Source organism: Lepidothrix coronata, unplaced genomic scaffold (genome assembly GCF_001604755.1).
Source record: "Lepidothrix coronata isolate B3197 unplaced genomic scaffold, Lepidothrix_coronata-1.0 Scaffold12, whole genome shotgun sequence".
Lineage (NCBI taxonomy): Eukaryota > Metazoa > Chordata > Aves > Passeriformes > Pipridae > Lepidothrix > Lepidothrix coronata.
In genome coordinates, this window is record NW_016690192.1 from 6493022 (window position 1) to 6513238 (window position 20217).

Genomic DNA, 20217 nt, shown 5'->3' on the forward strand with positions numbered 1-20217 from the left:
GAGCTCAGGGAGTGTTTGGATGATCCTCTGGAGCATGTTGTGTGACTCTTGGGGATGGTCCTGTGCAGGGCTAAGGGTGGAACTGGATGATCCTTGTGGGTCCCTTCCACCTCAGCATATTCTGTGAAGATCTTGTTGGAAACAGCAGCATTCCCACTGCCAGTTTTCCCTGCAGACTGAGCCTGGGGGCTGCTCGTTAACTCCCTGATTGCGAGAGAGGAGCATGTAAAATTAATACATGGAGACAGGGACACGGTCCAGCACTGTGGGAGTGCAGGTGGGATGGAGCAATGGGCGGGAATTTAATGGACATGCTCCTTGGGAATTTAATGGACATCTTCCAGGAGCCTGGCTGTCCTGTGCAATTCCAGAGTTTTCTGCTGTAATGATCCCAGTGGGTTTTCACTGGCTCTCTCTGCTGAGAGAGCCTTTAATATTGTGAGAATTTTGGTGAGTGTCCTGTGTGAATTTTAAGAGAGGTGTTCCTTGCCTTCAGAAATTGGAAGATAGTTCATTATTTCTGACCAAAATGTGGTGCTTGCTGGTACTCCTGTGAGGCTGTGCAGTGTCAAGAGTGTCATTTCCCAGGAACAGTGCCTGCAGCTGCAGAAACTTCTGTGCACTTGGAAATTTTGAAATTTTCAAATCCAGTCTCATGCCGGTGCTGTCAAAATGGAGCTTTCTTATGGCACTCCTTTTCTTTAAAGGCTGAAATTTTAATATTGATCCCAAAGTATGTTTGCTCCAAAAATAGTCATTCCATGTGCATTTTGAGATGCTGAAATAAAATAAAGTCAATTTGCTGGTGTGTGTGGGAGGCAGAGGGTGGAGTGTTCCTGTGCAGCTGTGACAGCCCTACAGACTGTCCCTTTCTTGTAACAAATCTCTTTTATCTGAGATTAAATGAAGTCCACCTGAAAGCGAAAAATAATAGCAAGGTGTCTAGAAGCAGTAATTTAATTCTAATTTTGAAATTCATGGCAGTTCTGGAATAGATGCTGTTGCCAGAGCCCTGCTGAAAATGCATTTATTCTCTTAAGTACTTTATATGGAAAATGTTTAGCAGGCAGGAAATATGGAAAAACTTTTTTTGGCACTTTTTTCCTGTTTATCTTCAGAACAGGCGGTCCAATAACTGTTTAGTAAGGGTGTTTGTCTTAAAACATCATTTTTGTTTACCTCAACTTAAAACTTGCCGGTTTTAAAGATGGTGATCATTGTGTGCAATCTCAAAGAATTCATCCTTTAATGCCTTCTCTCCTTGGAAACATGGAATAAATACTCAGAACTCTTCGGGTTTTTATAACCCAAATGTATGTTTTCATTAGGGCTTTGTCAGCAGTTGAATCTTTCAGGGTTGGGTTTTTTTGTTTTGCTTGGGTTTTGTTGTTTTGTTTGGGGTTGGTTTGTTTTCCTCCACCTTTCAGGCTTGTTTTAGTGCTTGAACTGGACATGCCAAACTCTTAAAGTAACTTTGTAAGTTGTAAACTTAAAATGCCACTGTCACTGTATTACTGAATGATAATATTATATGATTATATTATCATATATAATATTATGTGATAATTATATTATTACTGAACTGCTTATTTTGTCCACTCTTTTGACAAAGAACTCTTAGAAATCTAATTCAGGAACCTTCTTTCCCCCACTTTCTTTTACTCTTTATGCATTTTATAGCTCTGTTTTGGGAGTCTCCTGCTCTTTTTTGGTTATTTAAGTGAGAGGATCACTGATAAAATAACAGATTAGAGTAGGAGACAGGTATTACAGCTGGAATTACCTTTTTAACTATTCAGGTGAAAGATGATTTGTGAAGAATATCTTCAAAAATAAAAATGAAAGATGCAAGAGGTCAGTGTTACGGCATCTTTTTTTCATTGCTTTGAAGGAGGTGCATTTTATACAAGAAAAACTAAACCAGAAATTTTGCTGATAACTGTTTTGGGGCTGAGCAGGGAGGACTGTGTTGAGTGACGTGATTAGAGAGGGTAGTAGGAGGGTGCATATTTAATTTTGGTTTGGGAAAAGGGATCTTTGAGTTGTTGGCACTCTAAGATCAAGCACCTAAACCTTTCAAAACCCTGTAGAGCTGACAAACCAAACCAAACCAAACTAGGACTCCATCTGGAAACGCTTCATTCTCCATCTGAACGCTTCATTCTCTGTTTTGCCAATGTAATGAAACAAGAAATTCTGGCTCCTTTTAATTGTTAAATTTTGTCCTGTCAACGCATTCTAGACTTTGAAAAGGTTTTGCTCTGATTATCATGCTGTGAAGAAAACCTCTGTGCCCTTCCTCCTTTCAAATCACTTTTCAAACCACTTTTATATCAACGATAGTGGAAACGGGATGCAAATATATGAAAAAATACCAAATTAATATAAGCAATTAGTGATTGCTATGTTTATCAGTTAAAATACCTTCCTAAACTGCTGTAAAGTTCAGTAATTCTCATTTGTCTTTGATGATACATGGCTGACCTGGTTTATGCTGCATGTTTGGGGAGGATTTGGTTGGCATTCCACGTTTTTGTAGGATGATGCAGAGGTCTCCTCCTTGTAATTCTGAACATGTGGAGCAGAACACACATTTTTTGACTGGATAACTTATGTTTTCATTAGATAATGCTCAGACTGGAAACTTCACATTGTGAATAAGAGTGGGAGTGCAGTGGAGGAAGGAGCAGGAGGGAGCCACGTCTGGCACATGGGGACAAGGGGTGTCACAAGGGCAGGGGTGGCACCTGGAAATGTGAAAAAAACCAGTGTGAACTGGTGGCAGTAGTTACTTCATACTTAGTGGTATTGTTCTAATTGCCACATCATGATTTGTACTTAATTTTTACTTCAAATTTGATTTCAATTCTTCCCACTTTTACCTATATACAGCAAGATACAGCAGCTGCTTCTTATTCTTATATTGCCACTTATTATTCAATTTGCAAGCACAGAGAGAAACAGGAGCTCATCATATTATTTATAACCCTGATTTAATGTGCTATGAGACACTGGAGAAAGGGCTTTACCCTGCATGGAAAAAGGGCTCTCAGAACTTTCAGAACTTAGTTTTGAGAAATTCGACATTCTGTGACTTCTTCCTACCCCTGAAATTCATGCTCTTACTTTGTCTTATGGTGCTTTATCTCTGTTTGAGGATGAACATCACTTTTTGGGATTTTTTTAACTTTTATATTGCCTGATGCTTTTGATTTTGGAACCTTGTCTTTGTGTCCTTGTTAGGAGTGAAAAGACATAGGAAGAATAAAAATCCAGCTGGGGAGGTGAGACAGGAGCTATTTTCAGTGTAAATCTCTCAGTTCTCAGGGTTCCTATAGCAAAAACCATGTAGTGGTTTCCAAAGCTTTTGGAAATTAAAATACAGATTTCATGCTGAAACAGAGAGTTTAAGTTAATTGGTGGGTATCAGCAATTTATTAAAGTTAAAATTTATTCATTAATTTATTAAGATCAATTATCAGTATCAGCATAATAAACAATTTTCTGCCCTGTAAGTCTTTTTTTCCCCCCCTTCACTCCCTGACAGTCAAATACTGACACCAGTGTAGCAGTAACTGTGTGAGACAACAGGAATATTTATTCCCTGAGTAGCATTAATCTCCTTCAATTCTACATTAATGCCTTTATTTCTCCTTGGTGCTTGAACTCGCTAATCCTGATCCCAAAGTGGATTATGGGGTCGTTTCCACGTATTCAGAGGGACGTGCAACACACAGATAATTGCAGAGAAAAGCCAAAGAAAGGGAATTTATTGAGTTGTGGAGCTGGAGGTGGTCTCTACACAGCCTTAAATCCTTAATTCCATTGCAGCTTTGCCACTCGGTCCTGTTGGAATCGTGCACCACCAAATGATTTTTTAATTTGAAAACTGCTTTGACTGATCCATATTTTATGTGCACTGAAGCATCCTCAAATAGGAGTGGATGGTAGGAAACCTTGAAATACTATGAAACATCGTATTTCTAATTTCCAGTGCAAATATGTGCCTAGAGACTCTTGATTATTTTTAATGAAGATGACACTACACATGATCAGCACAAGAGCTTTTTAAATAAGAGAGTTCATCCAAGTGGGATCTTCTGAAGGAAATCACAGCAGAGGTTTATTTTGAATAAAGGAGCAGCCTTTTCCCCAGAGGTTCCAAAATACTTTATTTAAACAAAGTTAAACACGACTTGAGATGAAAAAAGAGGTCAAATAATTCTCTTTGTTTTGAAACAGAAATTGGTTTAATTATGTTCATTTACCAGGAGCAGTGGAGTTTGCTTCATAGTTTGTCAATATTTTGTGAAAAAACAGCTTGTAATAGTATTTATAGAAGGAATGAAAAATAGTAATTGCATCTGTCACTGTTTGAATTTTAACAATGTGTGTGCAGGAGTCCTTTTTGATCTTCTTAGTGGGTACCACCCAACTGTCAATGACATCACAGGAGGAAAGGAGTTAAAACTACCATTATCAATTTCCTGTTTTGTTTTTTGTTTTTTTTTTTTTTCCCTGAAAAGCTGGTTCCCTCTAGTATAAATTCCTTTCCTTTATGTGTGGATGTTTTTGATTTTCTCATCAAATGATTAACCTTCTGTTCTGAGTATATTTTGCAAAGGCTTCTTATAACAGGTGCTACCACATGGTAGTTAGTGCAGCTCTGCTGGGGCTGGACGTGGTGCATTTCTCTCTTACAAACTCGAGAATAAATAGTGGGAGATGTGGGATAACCCCAGAAGAACACTCTTCCTGCAGTGACTCTGAGGATGTATGGCTTGAATGGGAAGCCACAGGAATTTGGCCACATGGCCAAGAGTTTCTCTTACATTGAATTAGGTGGAAAAAGCTTTTCCGGTGGCCAAGGAAACTGAAAAAACCCTGCATTGTAACATGACGTGTCACCTCCAGACAGGTGATATGCCTTTAAACATTTTTTGAGGGGAATTCTTTCAAATTTCAGCTGCTAATTTGAGGCAAGCATTTCCAGTCACAGAAATCAGTCAGTGTTGTTAATCAGCAGCTCATCAGAAAGAGCACATACTCTGATTTTTAATTAGAGTTCAGTCTAATTTCTTGCCACTCAGTGCGTGAAAGATATTTATAATAATTTCAGCAAAGCTAATTTTTAGAAGGTTGGAATCTTTGTCTTTAACTAGTTAGGAAATACTCTTGGCAGTTTATTCAGTGATAGTGAATGATACTTGTTTCGATGGTGTGTATTTATTATATTTATTTAAGAAGACAAAAAAAGTAGCTAATATTCAAATAATTAGAGCAGCGATTAGAAATTCTGTTTTGTGATTTTTTTCACAAGACTTTAATGCTATTTCATCATCCTTCCTTGAAATATGATTTATGCCAAAGTTGCTGCTGTGGCAAAAGAACAAGCAGGGCCCGAGCCCCCTCCGTCCCAGCAGCCGCCTTGGTGGGACCATCCCATCTCACATGCAAGGACCTCAGAGCCCCCCCCCCGCTTGGCTCTGCAGTTTGTAAAACAATGAGGGGCAAGATAAAGGACCCTGCTTTGCCCAACATCTGATGATTTTTTGCTCCCGAAGGCTGGATTTAAAATTCCTGTGCGATGGCTTGGCACGAGTGCTGCAGAAAGCACTGAGGCGAGTTTTGCTCCTCTTCAGCGCCTTCCCTCATTAAATCTGGAGCTTTCTCTCCCTTTTTGGGGTTGGAATCTACTCTGTGCTTGATTAACACTGGAGGTTTTGTGAGAGTTTCGGTTGTTGGTTGCTTTTTGGTTTTTTTACTTGCTCCTCTTTCATGTAAATGATGTCTTGCTTTTTTTCCTTTTTTAATTAGAAGAATAAATGCTGGCATTCAAGCACAAATTGCTTTGAAGTGCTGCAGGAATTCAATTCATGAGCTTCCTCTAGTCTCAAATCTTAAATTTTTTTTTTTTTTTTTACAAACTGATAACATCTAATGGCTCTGCTCATTCCAAAAGATTACATTTGTTTTCTGGGGCTGCCCTACCTCCTCCTGCCTCCTGAGATAACAAGTTAAACATGAGGAAGAGCAGTTAATCACTCAGCTCCCAGTTGAGTGTTTGACCAGGGGTGACTCATGCTGGACTGCAGCTCCCTGAAAGGGCCAGGGAAGAATATTCCTGGGGACCAAGTGACTTCCTTCAGCAGGAGCCAAAGGTGGATCTCTGGATGCTGCGGAAAACTGGTTGAGCAGTTTCTTCTGGAGATTATTGCCTTAATTATTTGCTACTCTGCATCCTTATGTTATTTTTTGGGCTCCAGGATGCAGTGTTTGGTTGTGCTGGTGGTGGTGTCAGGTGGACTTCTGGCTCATGAAACATCACAGGGAGAAGCTTATCCATTGGTGTCCTCACTCCCTGAGTTCATTCCACCCCTGTTTTGGTAGCAAGGGGAAAAATATCCTAGTTCCAGCGCTGCTTGAGGGGTAGCTCTCTTTTCATTAGCACTGAAGTATAACAAAATGCTGTTTCCTAAAGCTCACAGAGACTCCCAGGGGATTTCACATTTCAAGGTCAAGAAGAGTACAGATTAAACTGACTCTTCTCTGCTTTTCTAAGGGATTGGTGATTGACCCGCTGCTTAAATGTGGGGTCACAGCTCTGGCAATGGCATCGTGTCCTCAGGGAATTGGAGAGTGGCAGAGGTGGGACAGGACATCCTGAGGTCCTCAAGCCCTGCTCAGCCAGGACACTTCTCTTGTTATTTCTGGATCATTTTAAGCCTTGGGTCAGTTTGAGATGTAACAGTTATTTGAAAATAACTTTATATCCAGGTTGGAGGGGATGATTAAAATAATTAATGCAAAGTGTTTATCTTCTGGAGTTTATTTTTTTAACTTCGTTTAAAATTCAGTTAAGAAATTAAACCTCATAAGAATTTAGGAGTGCACACAGAGTTGCTCCCACTTCCTTCTGCTTGGAAAAGGAAGTGTGGGGATTATATCAAAGAAAAATAATGCAAATAAGGTGTGTAAACTAGTGACCTTAAAACTCTTCTACTTATTAATACAAATACTGTCATAGAAGAGTAACCTTGTACTTTTTATTACAGACACTGACTCACACAGGAAGGTAATTATGTCCCGACACTCTTTTTCAGGTTACTACTCATCTATTATTTTCTCTGACAAAAGTGTGTGTGTCTTGGTGGAAACACCTGCAAACTGTGTGTTAAAGCTTTAAACTTTGGTGTCAGTCAGTGCACTGTGAGACAGCTCCTGCTCTGAAGTGCTGCTGCAGTGCTTGTAGGGAAGGCTGACGGGGTATTTATCGTGTGTATGTTGATGGTTCCTGCTGAGAGATCCTGAAAAATGATCCTCTTGGACATTTAAAGAAAACAGTTCTGTGATTACATTACCATCAGCCCATTCATTTTATGTACAGACGTTTAGTGTTGTGATTTATGATCTACAAATCCCTGTATTTAAGATTGTCTTCTTGGATATTGTTTTTTCTGATTCAAGATCTCTTTATCTCAGTCCAACCTTAGTGTTCCTGTGTTTCTCCAAATAAAACCCATCACCTTCTGCCTTGGTTGTGTTAAACTGATCAGGAAGTAAAATTAGTGTGTGTGTGTCCCTTTATGTTTTGGGTTTTGTTTTTTGACTTGACTGTAAAATTACACAATCCTAGCTGGATAAATTGATCCCTGTTTGTCCTGCATACTTGCTGTATAGTAGTAGTAGTATGGCCAGTCTTCGCAAGCGAAGATTTGGGAAAGGTCATTGGACAAGCACAGGAATTTACACTGAAATGGTATCAAGGCCTTCTCACTCCAGGATTGCATCTATTTACAGGTCTTGGGCTGCTGCTTAAATGTTTCCCCCTTTTTAGTCATGAGCTTGAAAGCAAACCAGAAAAATGAAACCGAGAATTCTCCCAATAAATGCTCAGATTTCTGTTCTCTTTAAAGGGAAAACAACAAGATGCAGTGACATGAAAACAGTTCAGTAATCAAAGAATTCTCAACCTGAAATAACCCATATAAATATTTTACGTTTCACATCCTAGAGGTTGGAATGAGGAGTAAGTGTAGGGAGGAAAAAATCCAATTCCATTGAGAAGCCCATCTGCTTTGTATTTTAATGTTGGGTAGCATGACTTTCTTTTTTTCTGAAATGCTGCCATATACATTGTCATGAGAATAACCTTAGTCAAGTTACATTGGCTAAATGAATAATCTTTTTACCATGTGGAACTAATTTTCTTGGGGTATTTTCCCCTCTCGCTTTTTTTCCCTTCCTCTTCTCTGGACCCTTGAAAAAAGAAGACAAAAAAACCTGCCGGTTCTTGATTGCATTTTTGGCAGTTACTCAGTTTTCCATAGTTTTGTCTCTTTGCAAATGCCTGAAGTTTTCCAAGGGAACAAGTTTATAAGAATTGTGCTCTACTTTACTCCTTTTCAAGAAGTGTCATACCTATTTATCATCTCCCCTTCTGAGTCGTGAAATGATCCCAAAGGCTTTTACCTCCCACAGTCTATATACAAATGCCAAATGTGATGTTTTTTACCATGAAAATTAAGATTAAACCTGAATCCCAGTTCTTCTGTTGTCCTCTGTGATGCACAAAACATCTTCCAGTGCTGCATGTGGCTGAAGGTGATTGCAGCTTGAGTCATAAAATAGGGAGTTGGTAAAAAATCTCCAATAAGATAAAAATTGGGAAGAAAGATGGTGTTTTCCTGCTTAAAACCTTAAATATTGTGTGCACCCATAAAGGTGTGTATGATCATGTGGAAATACATCTCTACAAATGTCTATGTCCTGAGTGCCGACAGGTTCTGTGCTCTGTTTATGGAAAACTTGTGTCTGATGTCTCTGCTTTTTCTCACAATTGATTTTTTTCCACGTTCCAAGTAGTCTTGTGTAAATTTTATATGTAAAATGAGCAGAATCACTTAAATGAAGCTGCCAAAAGAGGCTTTCAGACGATGGTGCGGTTTAACAACACTCCCACAATGTGGATAACAGAGCACAGCCCAACTTTGCCCATTAGCAGTGACTGGAGATCTTCTCCCAGCACAATGAAGATGCCAGGGGAGGAACTGGGCCAGGACAGCAGAAATATAAGCTGTTTGAGTTTTGGCATTTCCTCATTTTTTAATGGAAGCTGCTGCACGTGGTGCCTGACCCCTGTGAAAGCACTGACCTGAGCTCAGCCTGTGAGCTTGGCATCACATTTCTCCTCGTCTGCCTCTGATACAGGTATCTGTTGCTGCTTGACAAATAATCTAAAGAAAAAAGCATTGATTAGTTAAATCCTTTCTGAAAACATGTTCTTTTTTGAAACCCACAGGAAGAGAAAGGCATTTGCAGTGTGGTGTTGGAATATTCCTTTTGTGCTCATCCCACTGAGTTTGCCTTTCGCTATGTTTTCCTCCAATTTACTTCAGTTTCTTACATGGATAGTGTAAATTCTTGGAGAAAAACATGAAGCATGTCCTCCATCTCCTGGGAACCCACTATTTAATGTTTCTTGGTTTTAGGAAATGGTAACAAAACATAACACGATATGGCTTCAGACACTGCAAAAATAAACTCCAGACAGAAGCCACAGGTTTCCCTGAAAACAATCCCACTCGGTGAGTTTCATCAGAGAAAGGATTTGTTGGATATTTGTTTGCTCACCACTTTTGAAAACATTAACCTTTCAAATAGGAAACAGACCCTGGTTAGGAGCTGCCTGAAGTTTAAGAAAGATCCCAGCCCTGCTGAGCTAATGCTGTATTTTACACATGTATATTTTGCTACTGCACTTCTGTATAACTTTTTAAATATTATTGGTTTTTTTTCATCCTGTCATTACCTAAATATGACAGGTAACAGAAATCTATGCCCTAAACCTGCTGAAAGATGGGTTTTTTTTTCTTTTTTAAATCTCTTGTAGTATAGATGGTAAAGCAGCTTTGACATATTTACAGCTCAGTGGCTATTTTGCTAATCCTGGATTTGTTTTTTTTGGTTCATTTTGTCTCTAAAAATGTTATTTTTGTCGATGAGGAGATGGATTCATATCTCATCTGGCAAATAAAGTGATGTGCAAATGGTTGACTGCTCTGCAGAGCAGTTGGCACTTGTTTTTTGTTGGGGACCTTGGAGATTTGGGGCTGGTGGCTTTTTCTGTTTGTTTTGATGCTGTGCTGACAGTCAAACTGGAGCTTTTTGAAGTGTTTTCTCACTGCAGTTCTTTGCTGCTGAGTTAATTTTAATCTCAAGCAACTGAGGGAGCAGGCCATTTAATATTTTACTTTTTACACTAAGCTTGGTTTAGAATCATCTCCCAGATCTCAAACTGAGTTGCCTTCAGCTTCAGATGATGAATAAAAGTCTCTTAAGCCTTGTTTTGGGACACCACAAAGCTAAGCCTGAGCTACCCCCTTATCTCTGGCTGGCTGGGAAACCTGACTCCATCCTACCGGGAGATGTGGGTTTGGGTGCTGGGCCCATCCATCACTGTCAGACCCCACCTGTGCAAGGCATTAGACCCTGGTGGACCAAATCTTCCCTGTCCCAGCCCCCTGCCCTTGGATCCTCTCATTGCTTCCTGATGTATCTCACTTACCAAATATTTGTCCTGTTGTAAAAGCTAAAATTGAGGCTGGTGGCACCAAGAGCAGTTACAGTCATTGAAGGGGATATCGAGGTACCACAGAAGAATATTTTCTAGGAAGTTGCAAGTGCTTTGACTCAGAGAAGTAATTAAAGAGCTTAGGAAAGCAAATGTTGGCAATGTGTGTTTGTAAAACAAAACCCCTGCTTTCTCAGGACTCCATGCAGGCTGTGATCATCCCCTGCAGGCTCACAGGGACACAGCTTGGCTCTCCTCTGTGTGTCCTGGAGCTGTCGTGGATCACCAGGAATCCTGTGGCAGTCCCTGCAGATACCATGATTTTCTCTTTTTAGGCTTCTGTTTGTGTAGCTAAACACAAGTGTTGAATGAGGGAAGGGGAGGATTAAGAGCAGGAATGATGTGCCCAGCAAAAAGATTCAGGTGTTGCCAGAGGCACAGAGGCCCTGGGGATGGTGCAGGGCTTTGTGCTCAGCCCCTGCCAGCACCACTAAGTTTAAACCTGATATAAAGCTGCAGGTGACAGGTACAGCCAGGAGACAAGTGTTATTTCTCTCCAGTGTTTGAATATTTTAAAAAGAATATTTGTAAAATTATAATAAGCTTAAAAATGTTGTTGATAAAAAAATGAGGGGGGAAATGAAAAAAAAAATAAAGTAAAATGTTGTTCAGGGTTTGAGGTGGTGTGTGATGAGATGTTGGGAGTGATGGTGGGGATGGGGGTGGCTCCATGTCTGGTGGAGCACCAGCTTAGTGGGAAAGGCTGGATGCTGAGCCAGCACAGTGGTTGCAGCCTTTCTGCATTGAGAGAGCGAGTGGTGATGGGTTATGGCAAATAATCCCGGGAAGCATCTCATTAAACACGTGTGGAATTGTTCTGCTGGAGGGAGCCGATCCTGCTGCCATCTGCTCAGCAGAACCAATTAAACAACGAGGGGTGGGGAGAATGAAGATGCTAATGGGCTGTGTAAATGCAACAGGCAAGATCTAAATATTTAGACTGTTGTAAGTTTGCGGAGCTGACTTTTGGGTCTGTGAAGTTGCCTCAGCTTCAGCTGAGGTTGCCACTGATTTTCTGCTTAAAGTTACATCACTTTTTAAGTTGGTGAGAATTGCTTAAATACAACAGGGGGGTATTTTTTGTTTTGGGTGTAATTCTGCATTGGAATTCTTGAGTAGGGAGCAGATATCCCGAGTAGGGACTGTACCCAGGCAGGGCTGAGCTCGGGGACCTCAATGGGCGACAGATCACGTTTGGGTGGATTCCAAATCCGTAATTAATTTTAACTGTTGGTTTACTCATTATCTGTGCTGGCACTTTAACCAAGAGTCTCCTGCCCCCCCCCCCCCCGACATGCACAGTGCTTTTAATTAAAAAAAATAGAAGATACGGCATTGTTTAAAATATATTAGTTGAATTCAAAATCAAGCACAAATAGGTTAAAAACCTTAGTCCAGTGGCCAAATAAATTCCTGCTGGCACTGGGACTCTTATATAATGTTCTCTGGCATGATTTTGCAAGTTCATAAACACAACTACGTGTGAAAGGGGTGGAGGAAGGGTCAGCTTTGTGTTGAGGACAGAAAGCTCCATTCTCAGTAGCTGACAGTCTGTTTCCTCCTCATTCCTTTTGATGTCTGGAGATTTAAATGCTGCATGGAGAGAAAAATTCAATTCATTTAAAACATTTTGCATCAAAATGACATGCTTTAATGTATTTTCTTCTGATGTTTAAATTATCTTTTCATCTCATGAGGGAGAAAAAAAAAAGCCAACATGTTTGTAGTTAAAGTGCCCAAGCAGAACTTTAAACAAAGGTCTGGATGAAGAGGAAGTCTCAATGTACTAAGAGTAGATGCCTTTTTTTCCTCCCCTGCCCCCCTTCTTGGCTCTCTGAGACTTGTAAACCAAGGAGATTTATTGCTGCCCTTCCAAAGGCTTCTTCAGAATTAAGAGTTCAAATTTTTGGAATTCCTCAAGTCCACAGGAGGGAGAGGAATAAAGGGAAAGTGATGATGGTAAGTGGGAACAGAGCACACCAAAGGATTTTCCAGGCTGGTTTGGCCAGTTATAGCTTTAGTAGGAGGAAATCAGCTGAACCTGCTTCAAAAAACCTCTTGGAGTCATGGAGCAGTGATGATTTCACAGCTAAGGGAGAGACTCAACAGGGCCTTTATGAATCACTGTCCTTCGCCAGATGTGATGTCATGTGTTTGACTTAACACTAATAATCCATTCCATCAGTGAAATCCCAGCTCCCCTTGAGTCTGGTAGAGAAATGTCTCACAGCCTAAATAACCTCAGGATATTACTGTTGCATTTATTGATAGTGAATAACCAGCACTATTGTTGTTTTGCATGATACTGTTCTCTCAAAACTCTGCTGTATTTTGCAGCTATTAAGACAGATGGCAAAGGAATATTTTAGGGACATTGTATGTTTACCAGTGGGGATAGCCCAAACTGCCTTTGGAAATGAGAAATCTTGCAAGAGAAAAACTTAGGTGTATCAGGCAAACTTTTCAGGGATTCCAATCTTATTTTTCAGTCTGGAAGCTGAATATTAACAAGATGTTGAGTGGTTTTTCCTCCACGTAACCAGTGCAAAGTAAACAGAGATGGCAGTGTGGCTGTCACCTGTGGAAGCACTCCTGTCCCTCTGGGAACTGATAGGGAGCTTCCCTAGGGGAGGAAACAGCTCTCACTTCTATCTTCTGATACATCCGTTTTTGCCATTAGTGAGGTTGATCTGGTTATATTCAAAATCGGGTCTCATTTTCCTTTTTTCCAGATACCAAATATGTCTAAATTTGGCTCACAGCCTCTTGTGTTAGTTGGAAACAAGTACTTTTAAAAATAGTTGTCTTGGGTTAAATATTCAGCAAGAGAAGGGTCATAGTTTGCACAGCAGTAGCTTTGTGATATTGTTTTTAGCACTTTATGTCAGTCTGATAAATAAACAGATGTTTTGGAAAAACCCTGTTATGTGCTTGCCTTCAAAACCAATGCAGATCCACAGATACAGACGGACATGATTCCCCTTGGGTAAACCTGGCATTGGAGACTCCCTAGGTCCTCCTCTGACCTGATTTCCTCCCTCATTTGCCTTTTGGAGCTTGTTTAATGTGGCCTTTATAACAAAAAGTCTCTTACACATCCTTTCTGGTTTTTCTTGCAGAGGATATTCAACTCCTTTGTGTACACAGAGAAAATATCGAATGGAGAAAGTGAAGTTCAACAGGTGAGTCCAAAAGTCCCTTCCCAACTCTCACTATGTCACCAAGGCAGTCAGCTTAGGGATTGCAGTTTTGCCTGGATTTGTGGCCCTTTCCTAACATCCAGCACATCAGATAACAACCAATGGAATAAATATAAATGGAGATGGCCTGTATGGGCTGATGATGCATTTGAGAGTTTTGAATTGCCATGAAAAGGTTTTCCATCTGTTTTTTGTGGGGCTGTCCCTTGGAATCAAAAGGACTCTCATGTAGTATCTCCCATTAATTGACAGGCTTTCTTGTTGAAATTGTCTCTTTTAAGATTGATGTAATTCAGAGCAAAACCACTAATGTCACTGTGAATGTGGAAATGATGTCGAGTGCTTTTTGGAAATATGGGACAGCTACAGCCTTGTGCATAACAATTGTGGTTGTGGGGCTTTTTAATTTTGTGAGGGCTTATGAGTACACACTTTAGCATTGAACTCTTCAGTTTAACATTGAGATAATACATCTCAGCACAGGCCTGCTTGCATTTTAATACATGTATGTATTTTTAAAATTAATTTTGGATACATTTAAAAAAAGATAAATAGATCATCTTATAGGCTTCAGGAAACTGAAGTACTAATTATGTTCACAAGTGCATCCCTTGTGGTAAAGGTGATGGGTTTTGGTCAAAGAGGTGGCTGCTGCCCTGAAACAAAAACCCAGCTTTTCCTTCCAGTTTAAGCCTAGACTCACTTGCACAACCTTCAGCAAGTAACCTGACCCTCCTGGACCCCTATCACACCAGTTTTAATGTTCAGTAAAAACAAAAGTGCCTCAGAGTGGGGCTTTCCCTAGGGAAAAGGGAATTACTCCTCAGCAGTGCAGACAGCCCGATTGTGCATGAAGGGTGTTGCTGGTTTCCAAGAGCAGATCAGTGCATGGCATGTTCATGGGCACTAAAACTGGTCATGTAAAATAGAAAAAAATTACACTCTAAGTTGTGCTTATTGTAAATGGTGAAATTTCCAGTCTTTTTAAATACTTTTACCTAGGAAAAGTCAAAGCAGAGCTGATTCAAATGGGATTGTGAGGGTGGGTTAGTTTGGAAAAGACCTTTAAGATCATCAAGTCCAACCATTCCCCCAGCACTGCCAAGGCCACCACTGACCCACGTCCCCAAGTGCCACATCCACATGGCTTTTAAATCTCTTCAGGGATGGGGACTCCACCACTGCCCAGGGCAGCTGTGCCAGGGCTGGGAAGCCCTTTCAAGGAAAGAATTTTCCCAAATATCCAGTCTAAATGTCCACTGATACAAGTTGAGGCTGTTTCCTCTCATCCTGTCCCTTGTTCCCTGGGAGGAGAGCCTGACCCCACCTGGCTCCACTCTCCTGTCAGGGAGTGGCAGAGAGCCAGAAGGTCCTTCCTGAGGCTCTTTTCTCCAGGCTGAGCCTCCCCAGCTCCCTCAGCCGCTCCTGGTGCTCCAGACCCTTCCCCAGCTCTGTTGCCCTCCAGCTTTGGCTTCCCTGTAATCATGCCCAGGTGGGTGCCAGCATGCAAAGGGACCATGAGATTGTAATTGTCACCTGACTTTAAAAGTTTAAATCCCAAACCATCCTGACATCTTTAAGGAAGGGTTTCCTGGCTTTGTGTCGTGTAGGGCAGCATTTTTCTGGAGTAGTTCTGGGTGGTCTGAGCGCCGCAGAAGGGCCATGTGGGCTGGATTATACGTATCAGATGGCTTTTGAAAGCCAAAAGTGTTTTTGGGAAACCAAGAAACTGGATTAAAACTTCTTTGAAGTCCCAACTATCGATTCTCCACTTAGCAAGAGACTCTGCTTGTTCCCCAGTGCAGATGTCTGTATTCAGCCTAAGTAGATATAAATAGCTGTCTAAACACTGGAGGTTGTGTGATGGATTCGGAGCTGTCAGAGGAGAAAAATGAGGCCCTGGTGAAGCACAATTACAGTGGTTAAAAGCTCAGCAGTGAAATGGATAGAGGAATAATTGAGCACTTCTGTTTCATTAATAACCAGATCTTTTAGCCCTAATGAATCACCAGCAATATAACTGGAGTTTTATGAGTGAGAGTAGGACATGGAACAGGATCGTCTTGAGCGAAGGCAAACAAATGTAAGCAAATGAAATCCCCTGCCTCTCATTCCTGTTTTTGTAATTCATTAACATTTTCTTAGCAACTGATACCCAAAGGCAATTAATTATGGATTTATGTCAGCTGGGATTTTTTCTGGCAGACCAGTGGATTATTGTGGGGGTGGTGTTTTTTTTAATACCAAACTGTGTAAATAATGACTTTCAATTTGTTGAGAAAGTGAAAAACTCCAGCTGTTGGCCTTCAGGCCTAACTGTTCAATACCCTTGGCTTCCTTCGTACCACACAAGAAGCAGTTTACCTGTTGACATTGAACTGGTTACACTTTTAAGGTCTGCAGTTATTACTATTGTACCTGACAGATAAAACCTTTTTTGCTTTGAATAGGTTATTAAAAATTGTGTGGCCATTGCCAAAAATAACTTGGATTCTTTCCCTGTAAGTTATTTCAATATCAGAGAACTCGCATACGATATGAAAATGTAGTGGTGTGAGTTAGCGATCTAAATAAAGTGGAAGAGGGGTAGTTTTCTTAGGGAAAATCTAGATTAACTGATTTCAAGGAACTGTGTGTTCAGCATCCTGCCAGATGTCTGGTTTCTGTGGTGTGGAGAGTAGAAGATGGGGCTCCATGGAGGAGAAAGGACAGAGAAATGATCTCGAGCAGGAGTAGATTTCCCAGTTTTGGGGAGAGAAGTTGGAGCACAGCAGCAACAATCTCTCTGTGCAGAGAGAGGTTTGTAATAACTCCTTGTATTTTTGTCTGTCCCAACAAGATGCAGGGTGTTCAGACCTGGTTGGTGTGCATTGGGTTGGGTTGAATTTTTATTTAGTTTGTTTTGGGTTTGGCAAAGAGCTGTTGAACTCTTTGGAGAGGAAATATATCTGTAATATGCTGAAAAACCTCCATTTGGCTGTTGAGCACATCTTCCCTGGCTGTGAAAAGTGGGATGTTCACACCACGTTGAACTTTACATCGATGTAAAGTGATAAAAGGCAATTACACTGTGTTTAATGTACTTCCAGAATGATTCAGGAATTTGGCCCTTTCTCTAGTTTCTGTTGTGTACCGTGTTTGACATCCTCCTTGGAGTAAGTCTGGGGAAGCTTTGCCAAAGTTACTGGCCAGTAGAAAACCTCAAATGAGGCTTGGTCTCTTTGAAGAAATGCACATTGGAAAGTAGTTTCCTGTATCCTGATTAAGTATATTTTCAGTATCACTCAAAAAAGTAGGAACAGGGACTTTTCACAAGGGGATGCAGTGATGGGAGAAGGGGGAATGGCTTCAAACTGAAAGAAGGCAGGTTTGGATTAGATGTTAGGGAGAAATTGTTCCCTTTGAGGGTGGTGAAGCCCTGGCACAGATTGCCCAGAGAAGCTGTGGCTGCCCCATTCCTGGAAGTGTCCAAGGCCAGGTTGGACGGGGCTTGGAGCAGCCTGGGCTGGTGGAAGATGTCCCTGCCCATGGTAGGGGGTGGAACAAGATGATCCTTAATGTCCCTTCCAACCCAAACCATTTTAGGATTCTGTGAATGGTTTGAATCTGTTAAAGCAGAGGTGTGGGAAGAATCTGAAGGTGATTCTATGATCCTTTCTTGAGTCACATTGCTGGTGACCTCCATGCTCTTCAGGATTGGTACAGAAGCAGTGGTTTAAGAGCCTGGCACATTAGGAATAAATATATTAAAATTTTCTAAAAAAGAATCTATGGGTGCACTGTTGTGATACAGCAGGAGGAGTGCCAGGTGGGTATTGGAGAGAGGAACTTTTTTCCAGATTTTTCTGGTTGACAGAGGGGATTTAAAACTAAAAATTATAACTAAACTCTTCCATTTATAAGCAATAGTTTCTGAGGAGCCTGACAGTGTTAAATCCCCGGCTGTGAGTCCGTTATGGCATCTGTGCCTGTCAACCCCACTGATGCATATTTTATATCCAGTCTTGAAAACATGAAAAATACCTTGGCTTTCAAGCTACAGCCAGAAATAAAACCTAACCTTGGAGCTCTGCTTTCCCTCAGAGCTCCCTGCAAAGGGAAGACTTCAGAGCTGTGGAGCTTTGAGGGGGGAAGAAGCTTTAAAAAAAAAAGCTTGAGGGAACTATGCAAATGAGGCAAATGTCTCTGGGAAAATTAGAGAACCTCAGTGATGTTGTGATGAAAGGTTGTCAGTGGAGATAGTGACAATTGAAGTGCATTACCCATGGGTGCTGCAGTAATAGAACCAGGTGTTACCGTCCAACCTGTCTGCAAAGCCAAAGGCTTTGGCTGCCTGCCAGCTGCCAAAGGAAAGATGGAAAAAATAGGGCTAATGGCTGCATTGTTTGGAGCCAGCACTCATGGCTTATTGTTTTGATTATTGAAATTGGGAAGAAAATACAGAAATCTGAAAAAAAAAGAGGAATGCCAAGTGAGGCTTCCCGCGCTTTTGTTTTTAAGGTGAGGTGAATTCACTTTGTGAATCAACCAGCGATGATAACATTTTATGCCAATCTCAAGGTATCCAAATTTATTTAGTCTCCATTAAAATGCGTGAATTGTATCATTTTTGGGGGAGCAGGGAATGTCTGTCACACTTGGTACCCACCCAAGGGTGGGATATCAGCAACCTGCCCCTTGTGTGTGCCTGATTCAGGACACAGCTTTGCATTTTGCCTTAAAAATGTTTTAACAATTACTTTAGAATAGTTTAATAGTTCACTGCTCAGTCCTTTCGTTATTTGTTATCTCTTTCTCTCTGCCCCTTTGAGGCTTTGTAACCAGAGTGGGTCTGGCATCCATCAGTATCCAGCGGCTCTTCAGCTCCAGGCAGTTTAAAAAAAGCAGAGTTTATGTTGGATAAAAAGTTTAGGGTTTTATTTAGAAAGAGGAGAAGGTGATTTAAGCCTGCAGCTTTTATTCTGACAGGCTCTAGTAATGAGTGCATCACTTTGCAAGCTGAATAAAGTTTGGGAGGGAATGATGTGAGTGTGCACATGTGCATGTGCAGCCGTGAGGAGCTGGGAAGGATGGATTGTTTTTTGCTGTTGTTTTAATCACTGAGGGCTGGAATGCCTGTTCACTGTCCTGGATTTTGTGCTCCACTGAAGCCCAACTATGGCAGAAAAATTAAGTTAGTTTCGTTAGGCTTCATCTGGATAGCACTTCTCAATTTGATGATTTAGATCCATTTGTTTTTAGTAATTTTAGTAATTTTGTCTGGTTGGTGTGTTACCCTTAGTTTCTTAACATAGTTTATTCATTGTAAGCAATTTTCAGTAGAAAATTGGTTTTGGATCATCTCACCATTGGTGACTTATTTGAGTTTGCTGTTTTTAAGGTTGTTTGGATTGTTGGGAGTATTGTCTTGCTATCAGAGAACAGTATTTTTAGAGTTCTTCAGATTAAACAAACTGAATTCTTCCAACTGTGCTTCTGTCTGTGGGCAGGGAATGGATGTCTGTGGAGCTCTGGGAGGCTTCAGGTCCCTCGTTGCTGACATGCACTTGACTCTCTGCCCCGACCAGAGTGTTGGATCCCGTTTAATAAAAGCAACGTAACGACTTTGAGCCATTCAGAGGTTTTTCAGTGGGTGATGCAGTTTAGGAACAAAGCATTTGCTTCTTGTCAGCTTCTGAGGTACAGGATCTTCTGAAAAACAGATTTGTCAGATCCTTAGACTCGGCACAGCAGGGTGAAATTCAAAGGCTGGGGGGTGCTTTTATCGTTCAACCTCGAAGGTGAAAACTCATCAACACCGAAACCTCGTCTTGTACAGCCTTCATTTATCAGAGACCAGCCGTGATTCCCAACCAGAGGCCTTTTGTTCTGAGGCTCTGTGTTGGTTTTATTACTGCTAATGATGCTCATATGGGCCTTTTCTCAGCAAAGTTAAGCTCTCTCCCCTTTTCATGATTTCAGGTAGAAAAACTAAGAAAAAAAAGTACAGATTCAAATATCTGGTTTATTTTGTGCTTAAGCACAGCCATTTCATTTGCCTAAACTTAGAGAGAGACTTTGTACCCACAAAACTTTAATGGAAATTTAGGAAATTTGGCTTGTGTATGTTTGAGACTCTGCAGAAGAATCTACACATTTGAGTACAACCAGACAAAAAGAAAGTTTACCGTAAAACAGCTTATTATCTAACAACTGGGAGCAATTTAATAGTGTTAGATGTCTAACATGGAGCAGCCCATTAGTAGTCCTCTGGTGCCTTGGCAATAAATCATTCTACAAAGCTAATTAGGTATAATTCTGCAAGTCATTTGAGCAAGGTCCTATTAAAACCTGTGCTCCCAGGAGACCTGTCGTGGAGCTGCAGCATTCCCTGGGAACAATGGA

The 20217-nt window shown here is 40.9% G+C and overlaps 1 protein-coding gene across 4 annotated transcripts in view; it reads left to right on the forward strand.

The window, feature by feature from the left end:
- CACHD1 (cache domain containing 1) overlaps positions 1 to 20217 on the forward strand; it is a 92756-nt gene that overhangs the window by 17778 nt on the left and 54761 nt on the right. For all 4 annotated transcript variants that reach the window (XM_017805465.1, XM_017805466.1, XM_017805467.1 and 1 more), the window contains exon 2: positions 13753 to 13815. In XM_017805465.1, coding sequence (XP_017660954.1) covers positions 13753 to 13815 — 63 coding nt within the window. The remainder of the gene's footprint in view (positions 1 to 13752; positions 13816 to 20217) is intronic.